This window comes from Oncorhynchus gorbuscha, unplaced genomic scaffold (assembly GCF_021184085.1).
Source record: "Oncorhynchus gorbuscha isolate QuinsamMale2020 ecotype Even-year unplaced genomic scaffold, OgorEven_v1.0 Un_scaffold_556, whole genome shotgun sequence".
In the NCBI taxonomy this organism is placed as follows: domain Eukaryota; kingdom Metazoa; phylum Chordata; class Actinopteri; order Salmoniformes; family Salmonidae; genus Oncorhynchus; species Oncorhynchus gorbuscha.
In genome coordinates this window covers 291,456-310,289 of record NW_025745389.1, presented here as the reverse complement: position 1 = coordinate 310,289, position 18,834 = coordinate 291,456, and the positions used below count along the sequence as shown (strand labels likewise).

General features: G+C 46.2%; 1 protein-coding gene across 1 annotated transcript in view; it reads left to right on the top strand.

Moving 5' to 3' along the window:
- LOC124018669 (sodium-dependent neutral amino acid transporter B(0)AT2-like) overlaps window positions 1–18,834 on the top strand; it is a 57,027-nt gene that overhangs the window by 13,580 nt on the left and 24,613 nt on the right. The window contains exons 3-5 of the mRNA XM_046334009.1: window positions 10,376–10,533; window positions 12,746–12,872; window positions 13,129–13,310. Coding sequence (XP_046189965.1) covers window positions 10,376–10,533; window positions 12,746–12,872; window positions 13,129–13,310 — 467 coding nt within the window. The remainder of the gene's footprint in view (window positions 1–10,375; window positions 10,534–12,745; window positions 12,873–13,128; window positions 13,311–18,834) is intronic.

The following is an 18,834-nucleotide window of genomic DNA, read 5'->3' as shown; positions in this document are numbered from 1 at the left end:
TTTTATTTTATTTCAATTATGAAATATTTGGTTTGGCACTTTTTGGTGAAGCTTTTCTGTGTTTGTATTTGGAGTGTGTGCCTGAAATGCTTAATTGATTTGAAACGAATAACTATGACTTACAGCATGTTGGGTCTGTCTTCAAGTCAAATGTATTTGTATAACCCTTCTTACATCAGCTGATATATCAAAAGTGCTGTACAGAAACCCAGCCTAAAACTCCAAACAGCAAGCAATGCAGGTGTAGAAGAACGGTGGCTAGGAAAAACTCCCTAGAAAGGACAAAACCTAGAGAAGAACCAGGCTATGAGGGGTGGCCAGTGCTCTTCTGGCTGTGCCGGGTGGAGATTATAACAGAACATGGCCAAGATGTTCAAATGTTCATAAATGACCAGCATGGTCAAATAATAATAATCACAGTAGTTGTCAAGGGTGCAACAGGTCAGCACCTCAGGAGTAAATGTCAGTTGGCTTTTCATAGCCGTTCATCGAGACTATCTCTACCACTCCTGCTGTCTCTAGAGAGTTGAAAACTGCAAGTCTAGGACAGGTAGCACATCCGGTGAACAGGTCAGGGTTCCATAGCCGCAGGCAGAACAGTTGAAACTGGAATAGCAGCACAGCCAGGTGGACTGTGGACAGCAATGAGTCATCATGCCAGGTAGTCCTGAGGCATGGTTCTAGGGCTCAGGTCCTCTGAGAGAGAGAGAGAGAGAGAGAGAGAGAGAGAGAGAGAGAGAGAGAGAGAGAGAGAGAGAGAGAGAGAGAGAGAGAGAGAGAGAGAGAGAGAGAGAGAGAGAGAGAGAGAGAGAGAGAGAGAGAGAGAGAGAGAGAGAGAGAGAGAGAGAGAGAGAGAGAGAGAGAGAGAGAGAGAGAAAGAGAGAGAGAGAGCATAAAGAAAGAAAGCATAAAGAAAGAAAGAAAGAAAGAATTAGGGAGAAAGCAGAAAGAAAGAAAGAAAGAAAGAAAGAAAGAAAGAATTAGGGAGAGCATAAAGAAAGAAAGAAAGAAAGAAAGAATTAGGGAGAGCATAAAGAAAGAAAGAAAGAAAGAAAGAATTAGGGAGAGCATAAAGAAAGAAAGAAAGAAAGAATTAGGGAGAGCATAAAGAAAGAAAGAAAGAAAGAAAGAATTAGGGAGAGCATAAAGAAAGAAAGAAAGAAAGAAAGAATTAGGGAGAGCATAAAGAAAGAAAGAAAGAAAGAATTAGGAGAGCATAAAGAAAGAAAGAAAGAAAGAAAGAAAGAAAGAAAGAAAGAAAGAAAGAAAGAAAGAAAGAAAGAAAGAAAGAAAGAAAGAAAGAAAGAAAGAAAGAAAGAAAGAAAGAAAGAAAGAAAGAAAAAGAGAATTAGGGAGAGCATAATTAAATTCACACAGGACACCAGATAAGACAGGAGAAATACTCCAGATATAACAGACTGACCCAAGCCCCCCGACACAAACTACTGCAGAATAGATACTGGAGGCTGAAACAGGAAGAGTCAGGAGACACTGTGGCCCCATCTGATTTTGCCAAACAGGCAGGATATAACCCCACCCACTTTGCCAAAGCACATCCCCCACACCATTAGAGGGATATCTTCAACCACCAACTTACCATTCTGAGACAAGGCCGAGTATAGTCCACAAAAATCTCTGCCACGGCACAACCCAAGGGGGGGGGGGGGGCGTCAACCCAGACAGGAAGAACACGTCAGCGACTCAACCCACTCAAGTGACGCACCCCTCCTAGGGACGGCATGGAAGAGCACCAGTAATCCAGTGACTCAGTCTTCACAGTATATCCTCCCTTCTTTGCCTTGGGAAAGCTATATCACCGCATTCATGCAGCTGTGGTTGCCTGGGAAGCTGTGCAGACAGAGTAGATGTTGAATTTCTTAAAATGTCCATCATTACAGATTGATGATAGTGGAAAGACAAAAGGAGATGGAAAGTGAAATAATAACCCACCTCCCCCACCCTCTAATCATCATGATCAGCCCCAATGACACAAGATACATCAACTAAGACAACCCACACAATGGAATGGCAAAATTTGATTTTCAAGGAATGTGGGCAACATTCCTTAATTTCAGCTGTGTGCTGGCAGTTCTCAGACTCAATGTTTTTATTTATTTATTTTTTATGTATTGTTTCAATTAACAAGTCAATAACACAGTAGAAAAAAGGGGAGTCTATATACAATGTGTGCAAAAGGCATGAAGAGGTAGGCGAATAATTACAATTTTGCAGATTAACACCGGAGTGATAAATGATCAGATGGTCATGTACAGGTAGAGATATTGGTGTGCAAAAGAGCAGAAAAGTAAATAAATAAAAACAGTGTGGGGATGAGGTAGGTGAAAATGGGTGGGCTATTTACCAATAGACTATGTACAGCTGCAACGATCGGTTAGCTGCTCAGATAGCTGATGTTTGAAGTTGGTGAGGGAGATGAAAGTCTCCAATTTCAGCGATTTTTGCAATTCCTTCCAGTCACAGGCAGCAGAGTACTGGAACGAAAGGCGGCCAAATGAGGTGTAGGCTTTAGGGATGATCAGTGAGATACACCTGCTGCAGCGCGTGCTACGGATGGGTGTTGCCATCGTGACCAGTGAACTGAGATAAGGCGGAGCTTTACCTAGCATGGACTTGCAGATGACCTGGAGCCAGTGGGTCTGGCGATGAATATGTAGCGAGGGCCAGCCGACTAGAGCATACAAGTCACAGTGGTGGGTGGTATAAGGTGCTTTAGTGACAAAACGGATGGCACTGTGATAAACTGCATCCAGTTTGCTGAGTAGAGTGTTGGAAGCAATTTTGTAGATGACTTCGCCAAAGTCGAGGATCGGTAGGATAGTCAGTTTTACTAGGGTAAGTTTGGCGGCGTGAGTGAAGGATGCTTTGTTGCGGAATAGAAAGCCGACTCTTGATTTGATTTTCGATTGGAGATGTTTGATATGAGTCTGGAAGGAGAGTTTGCAGTCTAACCAGACACCTAGGTACTTATAGATGTCCACATATTCAAGGTCGGAACCATCCAGGGTGGAGATGCTAGTCGGGCATGCGGGTGCAGGCAGCGATCGGTTGAAAAGCATGCATTTGGTTTTACTAGCGTTTAAGAGCAGTTGGAGGCCACGGAAGTGTTGTATGGCATTGAAGCTCGTTTGGAGGTTAGATAGCACAGTGTCCAATGACGGGCCGAAAGTATATAGAATGGTGTCGTCTGCGTAGAGGTGGATCAGGGAATCGCCCGCAGCAAGAGCAACATCATTGATATACACAGAGAAAAGAGTCGGCCCGAGAATTGAACCCTGTGGCACCCCCATAGAGACTGCCAGAGGACCGGACAGCATGCCCTCCGATTTGACACACTGAACTCTGTCTGCAAAGTAATTGGTGAACCAGGCAAGGCAGAAGGCAGTCATCCGAAAAACCGAGGCTACTGAGTCTGCCAATAAGAATATGGTGATTGACAGAGTCGAAAGCCTTGGCAAGGTCGATGAAGACGGCTGCACAGTACTGTCTTTTATCGATGGCGGTTATGATATCGTTTAGTACCTTGAGTGTGGCTGAGGTGCACCCGTGACCGGCTCGGAAACCAGATTGCACAGCGGAGAAGGTACGGTGGGATTCGAAATGGTCAGTGACCTGTTTGTTGACTTGGCTTTCGAAGACCTTAGATAGGCAGGGCAGGATGGATATAGGTCTGTAACAGTTTGGGTCCAGGGTGTATCCCCCTTTAAAGAGGGGGATGACTGCGGCAGCTTTCCAATCCTTGGGGATCTCAGACGATATGAAAGAGAGGTTGAACAGGCTGGTAATAGGGGTTGCAACAATGGCGGCGGATAGTTTCAGAAATAGAGGGTCCAGATTGTCATGCCCAGCTGATTTATACGTGATTTATACGTGTCCAGGTTTTGCAGCTCTTTCAGAACATCTGCTATCTGGATTTGGGTAAAGGAGAACCTGGAGAGGCTTGGGCGAGGAGCTGTGGGGGCCGGAGCTGTTGGCCGAGGTAGGAGTAGCCAGGCGGAAGGCATGGCCAGCCGTTGAGAAATGCTTGTTGAAGTTTTCGATAATCATGGATTTGTCAGTGGTGACCGTGTTCCCTAGCCTCAGTGCGGTGGGCAGCTGGGAGGAGGTGCTCTTGTTCTCCATGAACTTCACAGTGTCCCAGAACTTTTTGGAGTTGGAGCTACAGGATGCAAACTTCTCCCTGGAGAAGCTGGCCTTAGCTTTCCTGACTGACTGCGTGTTTTGGTTCCTGACTTCCCTGAACAGTTGCATATCGTGGGCACTGTTCGATGCTATTGCAGTCCGCCACAGGATGTTTTTGTGCTGGTCAAGGGCAGTCAGGTCTGGAGTGAACCAAGGTCTGTATCTGTTCTTAGTTCTGCATTTTTTGAACGGAGCATGCTTATCTAAAATGGTGAGGAAGTTACTTTTAAAGAATGACCAGGCATCCTCAACTGACGGGATGAGGTCAATGTCCTTCCAGGATACCCGGGCCAGGTCGATTAGAAAGGCCTGCTCACAGAAGTGTTTTAGGGAGCTTTTGACAGTGATGAGGGGTGGTCGTTTGACTGCGGCACCGTAGCGGATACAGGTAATGAGGCAGTGGTCGCTGAGATCCTGGTTGAAGACAGCGGAGGTGTATTTGGAGGACCAGTTGGTCAGGTTGACGTCTATGAGGGTGCCCTTGCTAACAGAGTTAGGGTTGTACCTGGTGGGTTCCTTGATGATTTGTGTGAGATTGAGGGCATCTAGCTTAGATTGTAGGACTGCTGGGGTGTTAAGCATATCCCAGTTTAGGTCACCTAACAGAACAAACTCTGAAGCTAGATGGGGGGCGATCAGTTCACAAATGGTGTCCAGGGCACAGCTGGGAGCTGAGGGGGGTCGGTAGCAGGCGGCAGCAGTGAGAGACTTATTTCTGGAGAGAGTAATGTAGGGAGCTTATGGATGGAATAACAAAAACCATAGTGACCATCAGGTGTGCTACAGAAAATATATTGTTCACAAGTTAAACCAGCCACCGTGTCAGACTCATCAAACTCTAATACCTACATTATGTGGAGTAACTGCAATATTGATCCATCCACAGCTTTTTTCCTATGACAGCCATTAACCCATAAGATAAACCTCACCCTCTCACCTTCCCCCTCTACTCACAAGGCAGGCAATACGCTCGACCTCATCTTTACTAGATGCTGTTCTTCCACTAACCTCATTGCAACTCCCCTCCAAGTCTCCGACCACTACCTTGTATCCTTTTCCCTCTCGCTCTCATCCAACACTTCCCACACTGCCCCTACTCGGATGGTATCGCGCCGTCCCAACCTTCGCTCTCTCTCCCCCGCTACTCTCTCCTCTTCCATCCTATCATCTCTTCCCTCTGCTCAAACCTTCTCCAACCTATCTCCTGATTCTGCCTCCTCAACCCTCCTCTCCTCCCTTTCTGCATCCTTTGACTCTCTATGTCCCCTATCTTCCAGGCCGGCTCGGTCCTCCCCTCCCGCTCCGTGGCTTGACGACTCAATGCGAGCTCACAGAACAGGGCTCCGGAAGGCCGAGCGGAAATGGAGGAAAACTCGCCTCCCTGCGGACCTGGCATCCTTTCACTCCCTCCTCTCTACATTTTCCTCCTCTGTCTCTGCTGCTAAAGCCACTTTCTACCACTCTAAATTCCAAGCATCTGCCTCTAACCCTAGGAAGCTCTTTGCCACATTCTCCTCCCTCCTGAATCCTCCTCCCCCTCCCCCTCCTCCCTCTCTGCAGATGACTTCGTCAACCATTTTGAAAAGAAGATCGACGACATCCGATCCTCGTTTGCTAAGTCAAACAACACCGCTGGTTCTGCTCACACTGCCCTACCCTGTGCTCTGACCTCTTTCTCCCCTCTCTCTCCAGATGAAATCTCGCGTCTTGTGACGGCCGGCCGCCCAACAACCTGCCCGCTCGACCCTATCCCCTCCTCTCTTCTCCAGACCATTTCCGGAGACCTTCTCCCTTACCTCACCTCGCTCATCAACTTATCCCTGACCGCTGGCTACGTCCCTTCCGTCTTCAAGAGAGCGAGAGTTGCACCCCTTCTGAAAAAACCTACACTCGATCCCTCCGATGTCAACAACTACAGACCAGTATCCCTTCTTTCTTTTCTCTCCAAAACTCTTGAACGTGCCGTCCTTGGTCAGCTCTCCCGCTATCTCTCTCAGAATGACCTTCTTGATCCAAATCAGTCAGGTTTCAAGACTAGTCATTCAACTGAGACTGCTCTTCTCTGTATCACGGAGGCGCTCCGCACCGCTAAAGCTAACTCTCTCTCCTCTGCTCTCATCCTTCTAGACCTATCGGCTGCCTTCGATACTGTGAACCATCAGATCCTCCTCTCCACCCTCTCCGAGTTGGGCATCTCCGGCGCGGCCCACGCTTGGATTGCGTCCTACCTGACAGGTCGCTCCTACCAGGTGGCGTGGCGAGAATCTGTCTCCTCACCACGCGCTCTCACCACTGGTGTCCCCCAGGGCTCTGTTCTAGGCCCTCTCCTATTCTCGCTATACACCAAGTCACTTGGCTCTGTCATAACCTCACATGGTCTCTCCTATCATTGCTATGCAGACGACACACAATTAATCTTCTCCTTTCCCCCTTCTGATGACCAGGTGGCGAATCGCATCTCTGCATGTCTGGCAGACATATCAGTGTGGATGACGGATCACCACCTCAAGCTGAACTTCGGCAAGACGGAGCTGCTCTTCCTCCCGGGGAAGGACTGCCCGTTCCATGATCTCGCCATCACGGTTGACAACTCCATTGTGTCCTCCTCCCAGAGCGCTAAGAACCTTGGCGTGATCCTGGACAACAAACTGTCGTTCTCAACTAATATCAAGGCGGTGGCCCGTTCCTGTAGGTTCATGCTCTACAACATCCGCAGAGTACGACCCTGCCTCACACAGGAAGCGGCGCAGGTCCTAATCCAGGCACTTGTCATCTCCCGTCTGGATTACTGCAACTCGCTGTTGGCTGGGCTCCCTGCCTGTGCCATTAAACCCCTACAACTCATCCAGAACGCCGCAGCCCGTCTAGTGTTCAACCTTCCCAAGTTCTCTCACGTCACCCCGCTCCTCCGCTCTCTCCACTGGCTTCCAGTTGAAGCTCGCATCCGCTACAAGACCATGGTGCTTGCCTACGGAGCTGTGAGGGGAACGGCACCTCAGTACCTCCAGGCTCTGATCAGGCCCTACACCCAAATAAGGGCACTGCGTTCATCCACCTCTGGCCTGCTCGCCTCCCTACCACTGAGGAAGTACAGTTCCCGCTCAGCTCAGTCAAAACTGTTCGCTGCTCTGGCTCCCCAATGGTGGAACAAACTCCCTCACGACGCCAGGACAGCGGAGTCAATCACCACCTTCCGGAGACACCTGAAACCCCACCTCTTTAAGGAATACCTAGGATAGGATAAAGTAATCCTTCTCACCCCCCTTAAAATATTTAGATGCACTATTGTAAAGTGGTTGTTCCACTGGATGTCATAAGGTGAATGCACCAATTTGTAAGTCGCTCTGGATAAGAGCGTCTGCTAAATGACTTAAATGTAAAATGTTAAATAAGCCCTGTATTAGCCGGGGGAGGGTGGGAGGCAAGGGCGGGAAGGACCTCCACAATTCTGGTTCATCCTTGGGAGCAATTTCCAAATACCTGAAGGTACCACGTCCATGTGTACAAACAATAGTATGCAAGTGTAAACACCATGGGACCGCGTAGCCGTCATACCGCTCAGGAACTGCACATGGGGACAAAGATCATCATTTTTGGTGAAATCTCCTCTGGTCTGATGAAACATAAATATTACTGTTTGTTAGGAGGAAAAATGGGGAGGCTTGCAAGCAGAAGAACACCATCCCAACCGTGAAGCACGGGGTGGCAGCATCATGTTGTGGGGGCGCTTTGCTGCAGGAGGGACTGGTGCACGTCACAAAATAGATGGCATCATGAGGCAGGGAAATGATGTGTATATATTGAAGCAACATCTCAATACCTCAGTCAGGAAGTTAATGCTTAGTTGCAAATGGGTCTTCGAAATGGACAATAACCCCAAGCATACTTCCAAAGTTGTGGCAAAATAGCTTACCTTATAGCTTTTCTTTTACTTATTTAGCAAATATTTTATTAACTCTATTTATTGAACTGCATTGTTGGTTAAGGTCCACACCTGTTGTATTTGGCGCATGTGACAAATACAATTTGATTTGAAATAATTAGGTACAATTTTTGAAAAGCATCTGTTCACTTTGACAATATTGAGTATTGTTTGTAGGCCAGTGAGCAAAACATCTCAATTTAATCCATTTTAAGTTCAGGCTGTAACACAACAATATGTGGAAAAAGTATCGGGCTGTAAATACTTTCTGAAGTCACTGTATATGAATGGAAAAGGTGTGTACAGCAGTAGTTACGTATATAGGATGAGCAATTAGTAGAATACAGTATATACATATACAGTCGGTAAAACAGTATGTAAACATTATTAAAGTGACCAGTGTTCAATGACTCCATATACATAGGGCAAAGCGGTCTCTAAGGTGCAAGGTATAGTACCGGTTGGTAGTCGGCTAGTAACAGTGGCTAAGGTTCAAGGAAGAGTACTGTGCGGAGGCCGGTTAGTGGTGAGTATTTAAGTCTGATGGCCTGGAGATAAAAATCTGTTTATCAGTCTCTCGTCCCAACTTTGATGCACCTGTACTGTCTCCTAAGATGGTAGCGGGGTGAACAGGCTGTGGCTCCGGTGGCAGAGGTCTTTGATGATCTTCTTGGCCTTTCTGTGACACCGGGTACTGTAGATGTCCTGGAAGGCAAGCAGTGTGCCACTGATGTGTTGGGCTGACCGCACAATCCCGGTTGCAAACGCTGCAATTGCCGTACCAGGCGGTGATACAGCCCGGCAGGGTGCTCTCAATGATGCACCTGTAGAATTTTGTGAGGGTCTTAGGGGCCAAGACAAAATTCTTCAGCCTCCTGAGATTGAAGAGGTGCTGTTGAGCCTTCTTCACCACACCCGTCTGTGTGAAGGGACCATTTCAGGTCGTCAGTGATGTACTTGAAGGTTTTGACTCTCCACTGCGGCCCCGTTGATGTGGATAGGGGCATGCTCTTTCTGCTGTCTCCTGTAAGTCCACGATCAGCTCCTTTGTTTTGTTTGAGGGAGTGGTTATTTTCCTGGCACCACTCCGCCAGGGTCATCACCTCCTCCCTGTAGGCTGTCTCGTCATTCTTGGTAATTAGGCCTACCACTGTTGTGTCGTCAACAAACTGGATGATTGAGTTGGAGACGTGCGTGGCCATAAAAGGTTAAAGAAAAAAAGGTGAAAATGATCAGTGGGGTTGGAAACTTGTTGAGCCAGTATGAGAGGAGATACAGTAGGTTTCGTGTAATAGATACATTTCCAACGTGCTTTGGTTCCTGGTTGACGAGTCGGCCTATCTGCCGTTCCGGGCCAGCTAATCTTGTTTTCGGGAGGCTGAAACCAGTGACCAAATTTTCCTCAACCAGTGACTTTTTTTGTTTTCCAGACAAAAAAACAACAACTTTGTTCTGAAACTATAGCTTATTGTCAGATGTGATATCTTTATTTCTGATTCATAATGAGTGACTTTGTAGTTAAATTAGTTAGATGCAAAACAGTTAAAGGCTTTGGAGGTTTGTTTTTATTCAAGTGATCTACTGACTATACATTGTATTCATCTCTTCCAGTTACTTGTGGCAATATGGCTCCTGCTGTAAAAACATTGAAAGATTATAGGACATGCTTAATGCCAACCACCATTTCCTTTGAACAAAGGTTTTTATGTGATCTCTATCTACCATGTGTCTTCCAGTTGCAGTCTCATGTCTTCTGAGTAGGTTCTGATGCCCTGAGAGTATCTTCCTGAGAGACAGACAGACCCTGTGTTTTACGGAGCTGTGCTATTATGGGCTGTCTCTTAGTAATCCTCCCTATTAAGGAAATAAGGAATGTTATCTCTCTGATGTGGACTCAAGTAACCACAGCTCGATTTGGGTAAATTTGAGACCTGAGTAAATTCCAGCTTGATATACTATTTGGTGGCACCACACACCATGATGAGGGAAAATTACTTGAGTCGTGTGAGGACACAACGAGGCAGAAACTAGGACACAACGAGGCAGAAACTCACTACATGGTGTGTGTGTGTGTGTGTGTGTGTGTGTGTGTGTGTGTGTGTGTGTGTGTGTGTGTGTGTGTGTGTGTGTGTGTGTGTGTGTGTGTGTGTGTGTGTGTGTGTGTGCGTGTGCGTGTGCGTGTGCATGCGCATGCGTGTGTGTGTGCGCGAGAGATATGGTTTCTGACCCTGGTGTGTTTCTTCTTCTCCACAGGGGCCTACCTGGTGCCCTACCTGATCCTTTTGATTGTGATTGGCATCCCCCTGTTCTTCCTGGAGCTGTCAGTGGGGCAGCGGATCCGCAGGGGCAGCATTGGGGTGTGGAACTACATCAGCCCTCGTCTGGGGGGCATCGGGTTTGCCAGCTGTGTGGTGAGTCAGCGGCACTGCCACTACAGGCACCACACCTTAGAAAAAGGGGAAAGCACACACACACACACGAGTAGGATTTTTTTGCATGCCCACACACACACACACACACACACACACACACACACACACACACACACACACACACACACACACACACACACACACACACACACACACACACACACACACACACACACACACACACACACTGACAGACAAAGGACAATAATTGAGAAAGGATAAGACAAGCTGCTTTAAAGAGTAACAGGTTTAGAGCAGAGGAAATTTTGGGTATTGAATAGGGCACGACACCATTCTGCGAACGAACTGGCAGTGCGTGTCCAACATGACAACACGTGTTGGTTGAGCATGGTTTAATGTAGATCAGCATTCTGTATTCAGGATCCGTGTTGTTTAACTAGTGTGTTGCCTTGGCCTTGCTCCTCTGGGGTTTAGGTTTGGGTTGCTGTCACAATGTTTTTTTATTGATAAAAGCATTATAACGATAACGTTAGATGGATTTATTGTGTTCAGGTTGTAATGATTTGGATTGTGCACAGAAAATGTGTGGTTAAAATCTCTGTGTTCAGAATTCCCTGATCGGTGATGTGGAGGTGGGGAGAGGGCATTCGTGGCAGGTGTGCCCCCTACCCAACTCTATGGTCACGTGAGGATGGAGGGCACTCGTGGCAGGTGTGCCCCCTACCCAACTCTATGGTCACGTGAGGATGGAGGGCACTCATTGAAGGTGTACCCGCTATATAACACTATGGCCAGGTATTTAAACGGGCAGGTTTGAGGGCACCTCTTTTCAATCCGGGGTGCTTCACCCAGACAAAGTTAAGCAATTGGGCACGTCATACAACTCTCACACCAAGAAACAGTATGCGTCATTGAAATAGAAGCCATACAAACATACTCTACGGACCACAGGAGGTTGGTGGCACCCTAATTGGGGAGGACGGGCTCGTGGTAATTGCTGGAGCGGAATAGGTGGAATGGTGTCAAATACATTGCACATGGTGTCCTTGTGTTTGATGCCATTCCATTGGCTCCCTTCCAACCATTATTATGAGCTGTCCTCCCCTCAGCAGCCTTGACTGCTACAGACCAACCGGCTAGTCCATCCAATTCAAGACAAAGTCTCATGTCAGCAACTGTCAATCATTCCATGCCATGTATCATCACCTGAATATGTAAAGACTCTTAAAGCAAATTTCATCTCTGCCTCTGCCTGCTCTCTAACCATAGTCCGACAGTAGATGGGTATCACCATTACCTAGTTGTAAACCTCAATCATTTACACTCGGTGTGGAGGTAAAAGTGTTGTGAGCATTATATCTGAGTGATGATTCTAGTGGGGTTAACACCATTTGGATTGAAATTGACACCACCTGCAGTGAATAAATGAAGTGTTGATTGAATCACAGATGAAGCAACAGTTTGTGGTGTGGTTGTTACTCAACCATGTTGAGTTCATTTCCGTTAACTCTCTCAGAGTGAAAAAATACTTGGGAGGGTTCTCAGGGTAGCCTAGTGGTTAGAGCATTGGACTAGTAACCGGAAGGTTGCAAGTTCAAATCCCCGAGCTGACAAGGTACAAATCTGTCGTTCTGCCCCTGAACCGGCAGTTAACCCAGTGTTCTAGGCCGTCATTGAAAATAAGAATTTGTTCTTAACTGACTTGCTTAGTTAAATAAAGGTAAAATAAATATCCTATTTCCCAGCATGCTTTTTTGCAGGTATATTTTATAATAGTTTTTTATTTTTAAATGTTTCTCTGCATGCACATTGATTGATTATTTGATCTAAGATAAATAACTGACAGTTTTCTAATCCAATCTGTAAGTGGTTGGGGCCTATTGCCCCCATTACTGAGACTGTTCTTCCAGTTTAGATGGTTTAGGTAATCTTGTTTGACAAATTCCTCACCATGGCACTCATTCTGAATGCAGATTATGGGTGATGAGAAGTTTCAATATCCTCCCTATATCCGGATTCCAATAGGAATTACAACATCCATGTCTCTGTCACAAGGCATTTGCCACACCCACAGTGTTATGGATCCAACCCTCTGGGGGTGTTAGTTTAACACTGTTTTGGTGGGTCAAATATAATTCCTAAGAAAGCGTTCAATTTAACATTGTGGGTGTTAAAATTCTGATCTCAAATGTGATATGTGTGTATTCAACAATAACTTTTTGTTCTGCAGGTGTGCTTCTTTGTGGCCCTCTACTACAATGTGATCATTGGGTGGAGTCTCTTCTACTTCTCCCAGTCCTTCCAGCAGCCTCTGCCATGGCACGAGTGTCCCCTGGTCAAGAACAAAACCACAATGTGTAAGACACACACACTCACCTTCATCCAGTACGCGCTCATATCTTCATTACACAATAACTATACAGGTGGCTCTTCATAACTAGCATACAAGTTCATCAAAAACAGGTAATAAAGTCATAGTGCTTAGATACTTCCCAGTGAAAGCGATACAGTAAGCCATTAGCCATACTGTAGTGTAGACACACAATCCATTATAAAGCGTGCTCTGGTCTAATCCGTAACAACCACCATTTTGTCTGTCCCTCCTCCCACCAGTTGTGGTGCCTGAGTGTGAGAAGAGTTCGGCCACCACCTACTACTGGTACCGTGAGGCTTTGAACATCTCTGACTCCATCTCTGAGAGCGGAGGCCTCAACTGGAGGATGACCATTTGTCTGCTGGCCGCCTGGTCCATGGTCTGCCTCGCCATGATCAAGGGCATCCAGTCCTCCGGGAAGGTGAGAGAGAGGTAGTAAATGGGGGTGGGGAGCTTGGTGAGAAAGAGAGCTTGGTGTAAGGGAGCAAGTTTGAGAGAGAGAGAGAGAGAGAGAGAGAGAGAGAGAGAGAGAGAGAGAGAGAGAGAGAGAGAGAGAGAGAGAGAGAGAGCTAGATAGTTACGGTATTCCTGGTTTAGTCAGTTAGCCATTCAAATGGGAGTTGTGAGAGAAAGCTTGTTAGTTACTGTATACCTGATAGACCTTGACAGGTCTTCCTAATGGTAACTGACTGGAAAGGATCTGGAGCTCATGTGATCCGGGTTTGGATGTTACTGTAGCCAAGTTGAGAGTAGCGTGACTAGCATCCGGATGGATTAGCCGAACTGGCTAACAGTCGACATTGCTCTGCATCCGTTGCAATCTTCTTTAGCAGGTCATCTTGATCCTTTATCCATGTTCTCTCTTGTCATATGACTGCTATTAGCTGGCCAGTTACAAGGTCAGAGTCAAGGTCATTGGTTAAATAGCTAACACTTTTTTTTCTTTCTAAGGCTTTAATCCCTATAGGAAAATTCTATGATGAAAACGTCGCTGTTGTTTTTAGCGTTAAGCCTTCATTCCGTGTCAGGCTGGAGCCAAGGCAGGAGAAACTGTGTCAGGTCTTTCTTAATCTACCCAAGGTGTGAAACATGTAAAGTTACTTGCATAACCATGGTTCTCTGATAATATGAGTGAGCTGTATCACATGTAGGGGTTCGCTGCCTACTCTCTCAGAAGTACCGGTCAAAAGCATCTGATGGAGACCGACAATCAAAGTGGCGAAGGATTGGAGACCCTCACTTCCATAAAGGAGCCAGTCTCCTGCCCTCTGGATATTTTCAAGCATGCTTCTCTTCCTGACGCTCTGAATGCGGCGCTACATCTCACTCATGTTACCAGGTAACCCGGGGTTACGCAAGTAGCCTTAAGTTCTCTTTCAAATACTCATTTCGATGTATCACGTGGGGATATGGCCAACTCCCGTTTTGCAAAATTAGGCTCTCCGAAGCCAGGGAAGTCCCAACATCAGCCACCCTTAGAGGTCCCGAAGCTCTGAGAAGGTGCAGAGAGAACCCATTGGGAGAAACCTCATAACAAAGCGAGGGGAAGCACAAAATCTCAGTATAATGAGACGTCCCAAAAACAGTGTCCGAGAGGTAAACCCCCCTGTAGGAGAGGGCCCTTCCTGGCCCCACCGAAGGCTATCACCCTTGCACTATTATAAATAAATATTATGGTCCCCATGATCCGGCAGGATATTGTCAAAAAGAGACGGGCCAACCCTCTAAGGGTGGTTGCCCAATGAGCGAAGAGCATGACACCCTTGCCCGACCTCACTTACAATCCAAGTAAATGTGAAACTTACAAACGGGACAACAGGGACGCCTTTCTAGGTAAGGCAACAGGCAAAAAGCCATAGGCTCCAAGGTGTGACAATGGGGAAAAAGTTGATCGGCTCAAAGATTGGTTAAGTACATTAACCTGAAAAATCCACCCATACACTTAGGGAAGCCGAGGGTAGTAGTTAAGGCAAAATTAGCAATATGCAGTCTCCATGCTTTTCAGTGGCTAATAGCTGCTGTGAAAGGATTTATGCACACGTCCCACAAGCTAAAGACTTAAGCGATGTGCCCCCCTTAGTCTACACTACAGTTATGGATAAACTATCACTGTCGGGTACTTGGCAGGCAGAGAAAGCGGCAAAATGAACTCAAGATGAACCTTATCTCAGTCCAAAAGATCCTGCAAGGAGCATAGGACCATGGAATACAGAGTGTAGGATAGAACAATCTGTATAGTCACAGCTTTTCCACGAGAAAAACACACCAACTGAGTGTGTATTAGGGGCTGGCAGTCTTTAAGATTTACAGGCTTGTCTTTCCATTCAAATAAATTATATACTGGCTATGTCCCGAATGCTAAATCATTTGTGTGAGGTTGGAGAATTGTTTCATTGCTAGGGCATGTTCTCAATATTTTTGGGGGCTGGGAAACCATTTTGTGATTGCACACTCATCAGGGACCCCCCTCATAACTCGAGGGAGACAGAAAACAGAAATAGCATACAAGGAGTTTTACTATGACTTCAGCAGTGCATGGCCAGACAAACCAAGTCTCGGGCCCCGGGAAGGAACATTTTAAACGCCCCCCCCCCCCCCGGCTAGCACATTTGGTTCCTTAGAAGTTGTGTGAACGTTGGTTCTGAGAATGAAGCCATACGTTTCCTGACTGGTGAAACAGAAAGGTTTTTAAATGTTCTGAGAACAGAAGTGAAAATGTAACATTTTATGGGAATGTTCATTTTCTGGTTGCAGGGAGGTTCTGAGACTGTTTTGCTATGGTTCCCTCAGTTTCTGGGAGGTTTTATTAATGTTCTGAGAACAGATATTATAGGTTATTTGAAGGTAATTATATAATTTTGTGTAATTATGCTTCAATAAGACTCTTAGTTCAACTGTTATGAACTCCAAGCACAGATAGGACACATCGTCATTAATTTGCTTAGGCATTAATCATGCAAACACTTATTTTTTATTGTGGCATGGCAGTGAGGTTTAAATCTATGATTTTTTGCTCTCTATCCATGGAATTAGTCCACTAAGCCCACCAGGATGGAGCTAGCAAGCTGTGTTTTTTTAAGACTGTTAATTTTAGTCTATGTAAACAGGCCACATTTCAAAGGAAACAAGCTCTTGTAACAGTATAACTTTAGACCGTCCCCTCGCCCATACCCGGGCGCAAACCAGGGACCCTCTGCACACATCAACAACAGTCACCCACAAAGCACCGTTACCCATCGCTCCACAAAAGCCGCGGCCCTTGCAGAGCAAGGGGAACCACTACTTCAAGGTCTCAGAGCAAGTGATGTCACCGATTGAAACACTATTTAGCGCGCACCACTGCTAACTAAGCTAGCTTTTCACATCCGTTACACTCTCATTAAGATCAGGTGTAGACAATTAGTCGGCGTGGCCAACACGTGAGCACACTTAACAAGATAGAGGATAGAGAGAGTTTTGTTGACACTGAGAATGTAATGTATATGTTTTTAAATAACATTCTTAGAATGTTCTTTGAATGTTAATAACGTTTTCTTGTGTTTTTTTAATGGAAAGTTCTCTTAATGTTCTGAGAATATGACTTTAAATAGAACCATGAGGAAACCTGTAGAAAACGTTATGCTGAAGTACTGAAACTCCCACAGAAAAACGTTGTTTGTTAACATTCTCGGAACAATTCGAGAACATGACTTTAAATAGAACCGTGAGGAAACCTGTAGGTAAGTACTGAAATTCCCACCTAAGAAACATGTTTCTCAGAACGTTATGTGCTAGCTGGGTATCCTGCACCTTTCCCAGAATGTTGTGGGAAGGTTATATGCAAAAATAACCATTGGACAACCACACTCTCACCAAGCAACATATGGTTCTCAGAACGTATCAAGAGAAAATATTCCATTTTAAGCTAATTTCCTGCATTTCTACATAGGGATAGGCCTGGAGAAATGTAACCACTCTCAAATTCATAGACAGAGCTATGGATGCAATCACTGACCATCCATGCTATCAAAATGATAACTATATATACAGTGTTTGTACATAAAACAAGCTTATATTTTGAGTTCTGACGGGGTATGACAGTTGAACTAAGCTCATGAGGCATTTGCAAGTTATATTCTTCAAGAATCAATAGGTATATCATGGTATTCAATACCAAAAATGGATGTAGCAACTAAGGATTATAGCTTTAACTGACGGTGCATTTATGTACATTTTGTTTTACAAAATATTAAGTTGAATAAATGGTGGAGCACTGGATACCAATATCCCTCTGAGCCAGGCCCATGTTGTCCAGGGTTAAGAACATCATTTGTCGATTAATAGTATGACATTGTGTTGTATTGCATTGTATTTTATAACACCCTTGGCCAAAATGTGTTTCATCTGTTGTTGCTATAAATATTCATAAAAAAAAAATGTAATGGTTTGTTTTTACAAAAAATATTTTGAAATCTGCCTGTGGACCCCCTGCTGTAAATCCGCGGACCCCACTTTGAGAACCTCTAGCGCTAGAGTATAAACCTTGCATGACGATAGCTGCCAGGACTGGTCGTAAGCAGGGTTGTAAAACTGCCAACCGGGGGAGTAAAAGAAAATCACTGGTCATCAAGGGTCTCAAAGATTAGGAGGGAAAGCATACGGCATCATCCACCTTTTGGTTTTGTCAGCTCTTCCGCCCCAAACGGCATGGTCACCATGTTATGGCATGGGGACTCCCCTGGCCCGATAGGATTGTTGCTTCTACAGGCTGGATTGATACAGAAAGCAAGCTCTTAGGACAGAGTATCCAGCGACTTGACATATAAGACCTCAGGAAAAAGGAAGAAGGAAACACCTGCAGCGCAGTATTCCTAATCCTGGGCAGTAGGATAGCTACATAACTGTTGTCTTGACCCTGCTCCATGGGTTGTCAAGAGCAAAGAGTTCCTCAGCCTCTCGCTCCCATCAGATCAGTAGGCATAGCAGGCAGCGGCCCGATTGGGTGAACCAATCGCAGTTAAAACGTGACGAGGAAAAGCCATTTAAGTCATTTAGCAGACGCTCTTATCCAGAGCGACTTACAAATTGGTGCATTCACCTTATGACATCCAGTGGAAAAACCACTTTACAATAGTGCATCTAAATATTTTAAGGGAGGGGGGGGGGTTGAGAAGGATTACTTTATCCTATCCTAGGTATTCCTTAAAGAGGTGGAGTTTCAGGTGTCTCCGGAAGGTGGTGATTGACTCCGCTGTCCTGGCGTCGTGAGGGAGTTTGTTCCACCATTGGGGAGCCAGAGCAGCGAACAGTTTTGACTGGGCTGAGCGGGAACTGTACTTGCTCAGTGGTAGGGAGGCGAGCAGGCCAGAGGTGGATGAACGCAGTGCCCTTATTTGGGTGTAGGGCCTGATCAGAGCCTGGAGGTACTGAGGTGCCGTTCCCCTCACAGCTCCGTAGGCAAGCACCATGGTCTTGTAGCGGATGCGAGCTTCAACTGGAAGCCAGTGGAGAGAGCGGAGGAGCGGGGTGACGTGAGAGAACTTGGGAAGGTTGAACACTAGACGGGCTGCGGCATTCTGGATGAGTTGTAGGGGTTTAATGGCACAGGCAGGGAGCCCAGCCAACAGCGAGTTGCAGTAATCCAGACGGGAGATGACAAGTGCCTGGATTAGGACCTGCGCCGCTTCCTGTGTGAGGCAGGGTCGTACTCTGCGGATGTTGTACAGCATGAACCTACAGGAACGGGCCACCGCCTTGATGTTAGTTGAGAACGACAGGGTGTTGTCCAGGATCACGCCAAGATTCTTAGCGCTCTGGGAGGAGGACACAATGGAGTTGTCAACCGTGATGGCGAGATCATGGAACGGGCAGTCCTTCCCCGGGAGGAAGAGCAGCTCCGTCTTGCCGAAGTTCAGCTTGAGGTGGTGATCCGTCATCCACACTGATATGTCTGCCAGACATGCAGA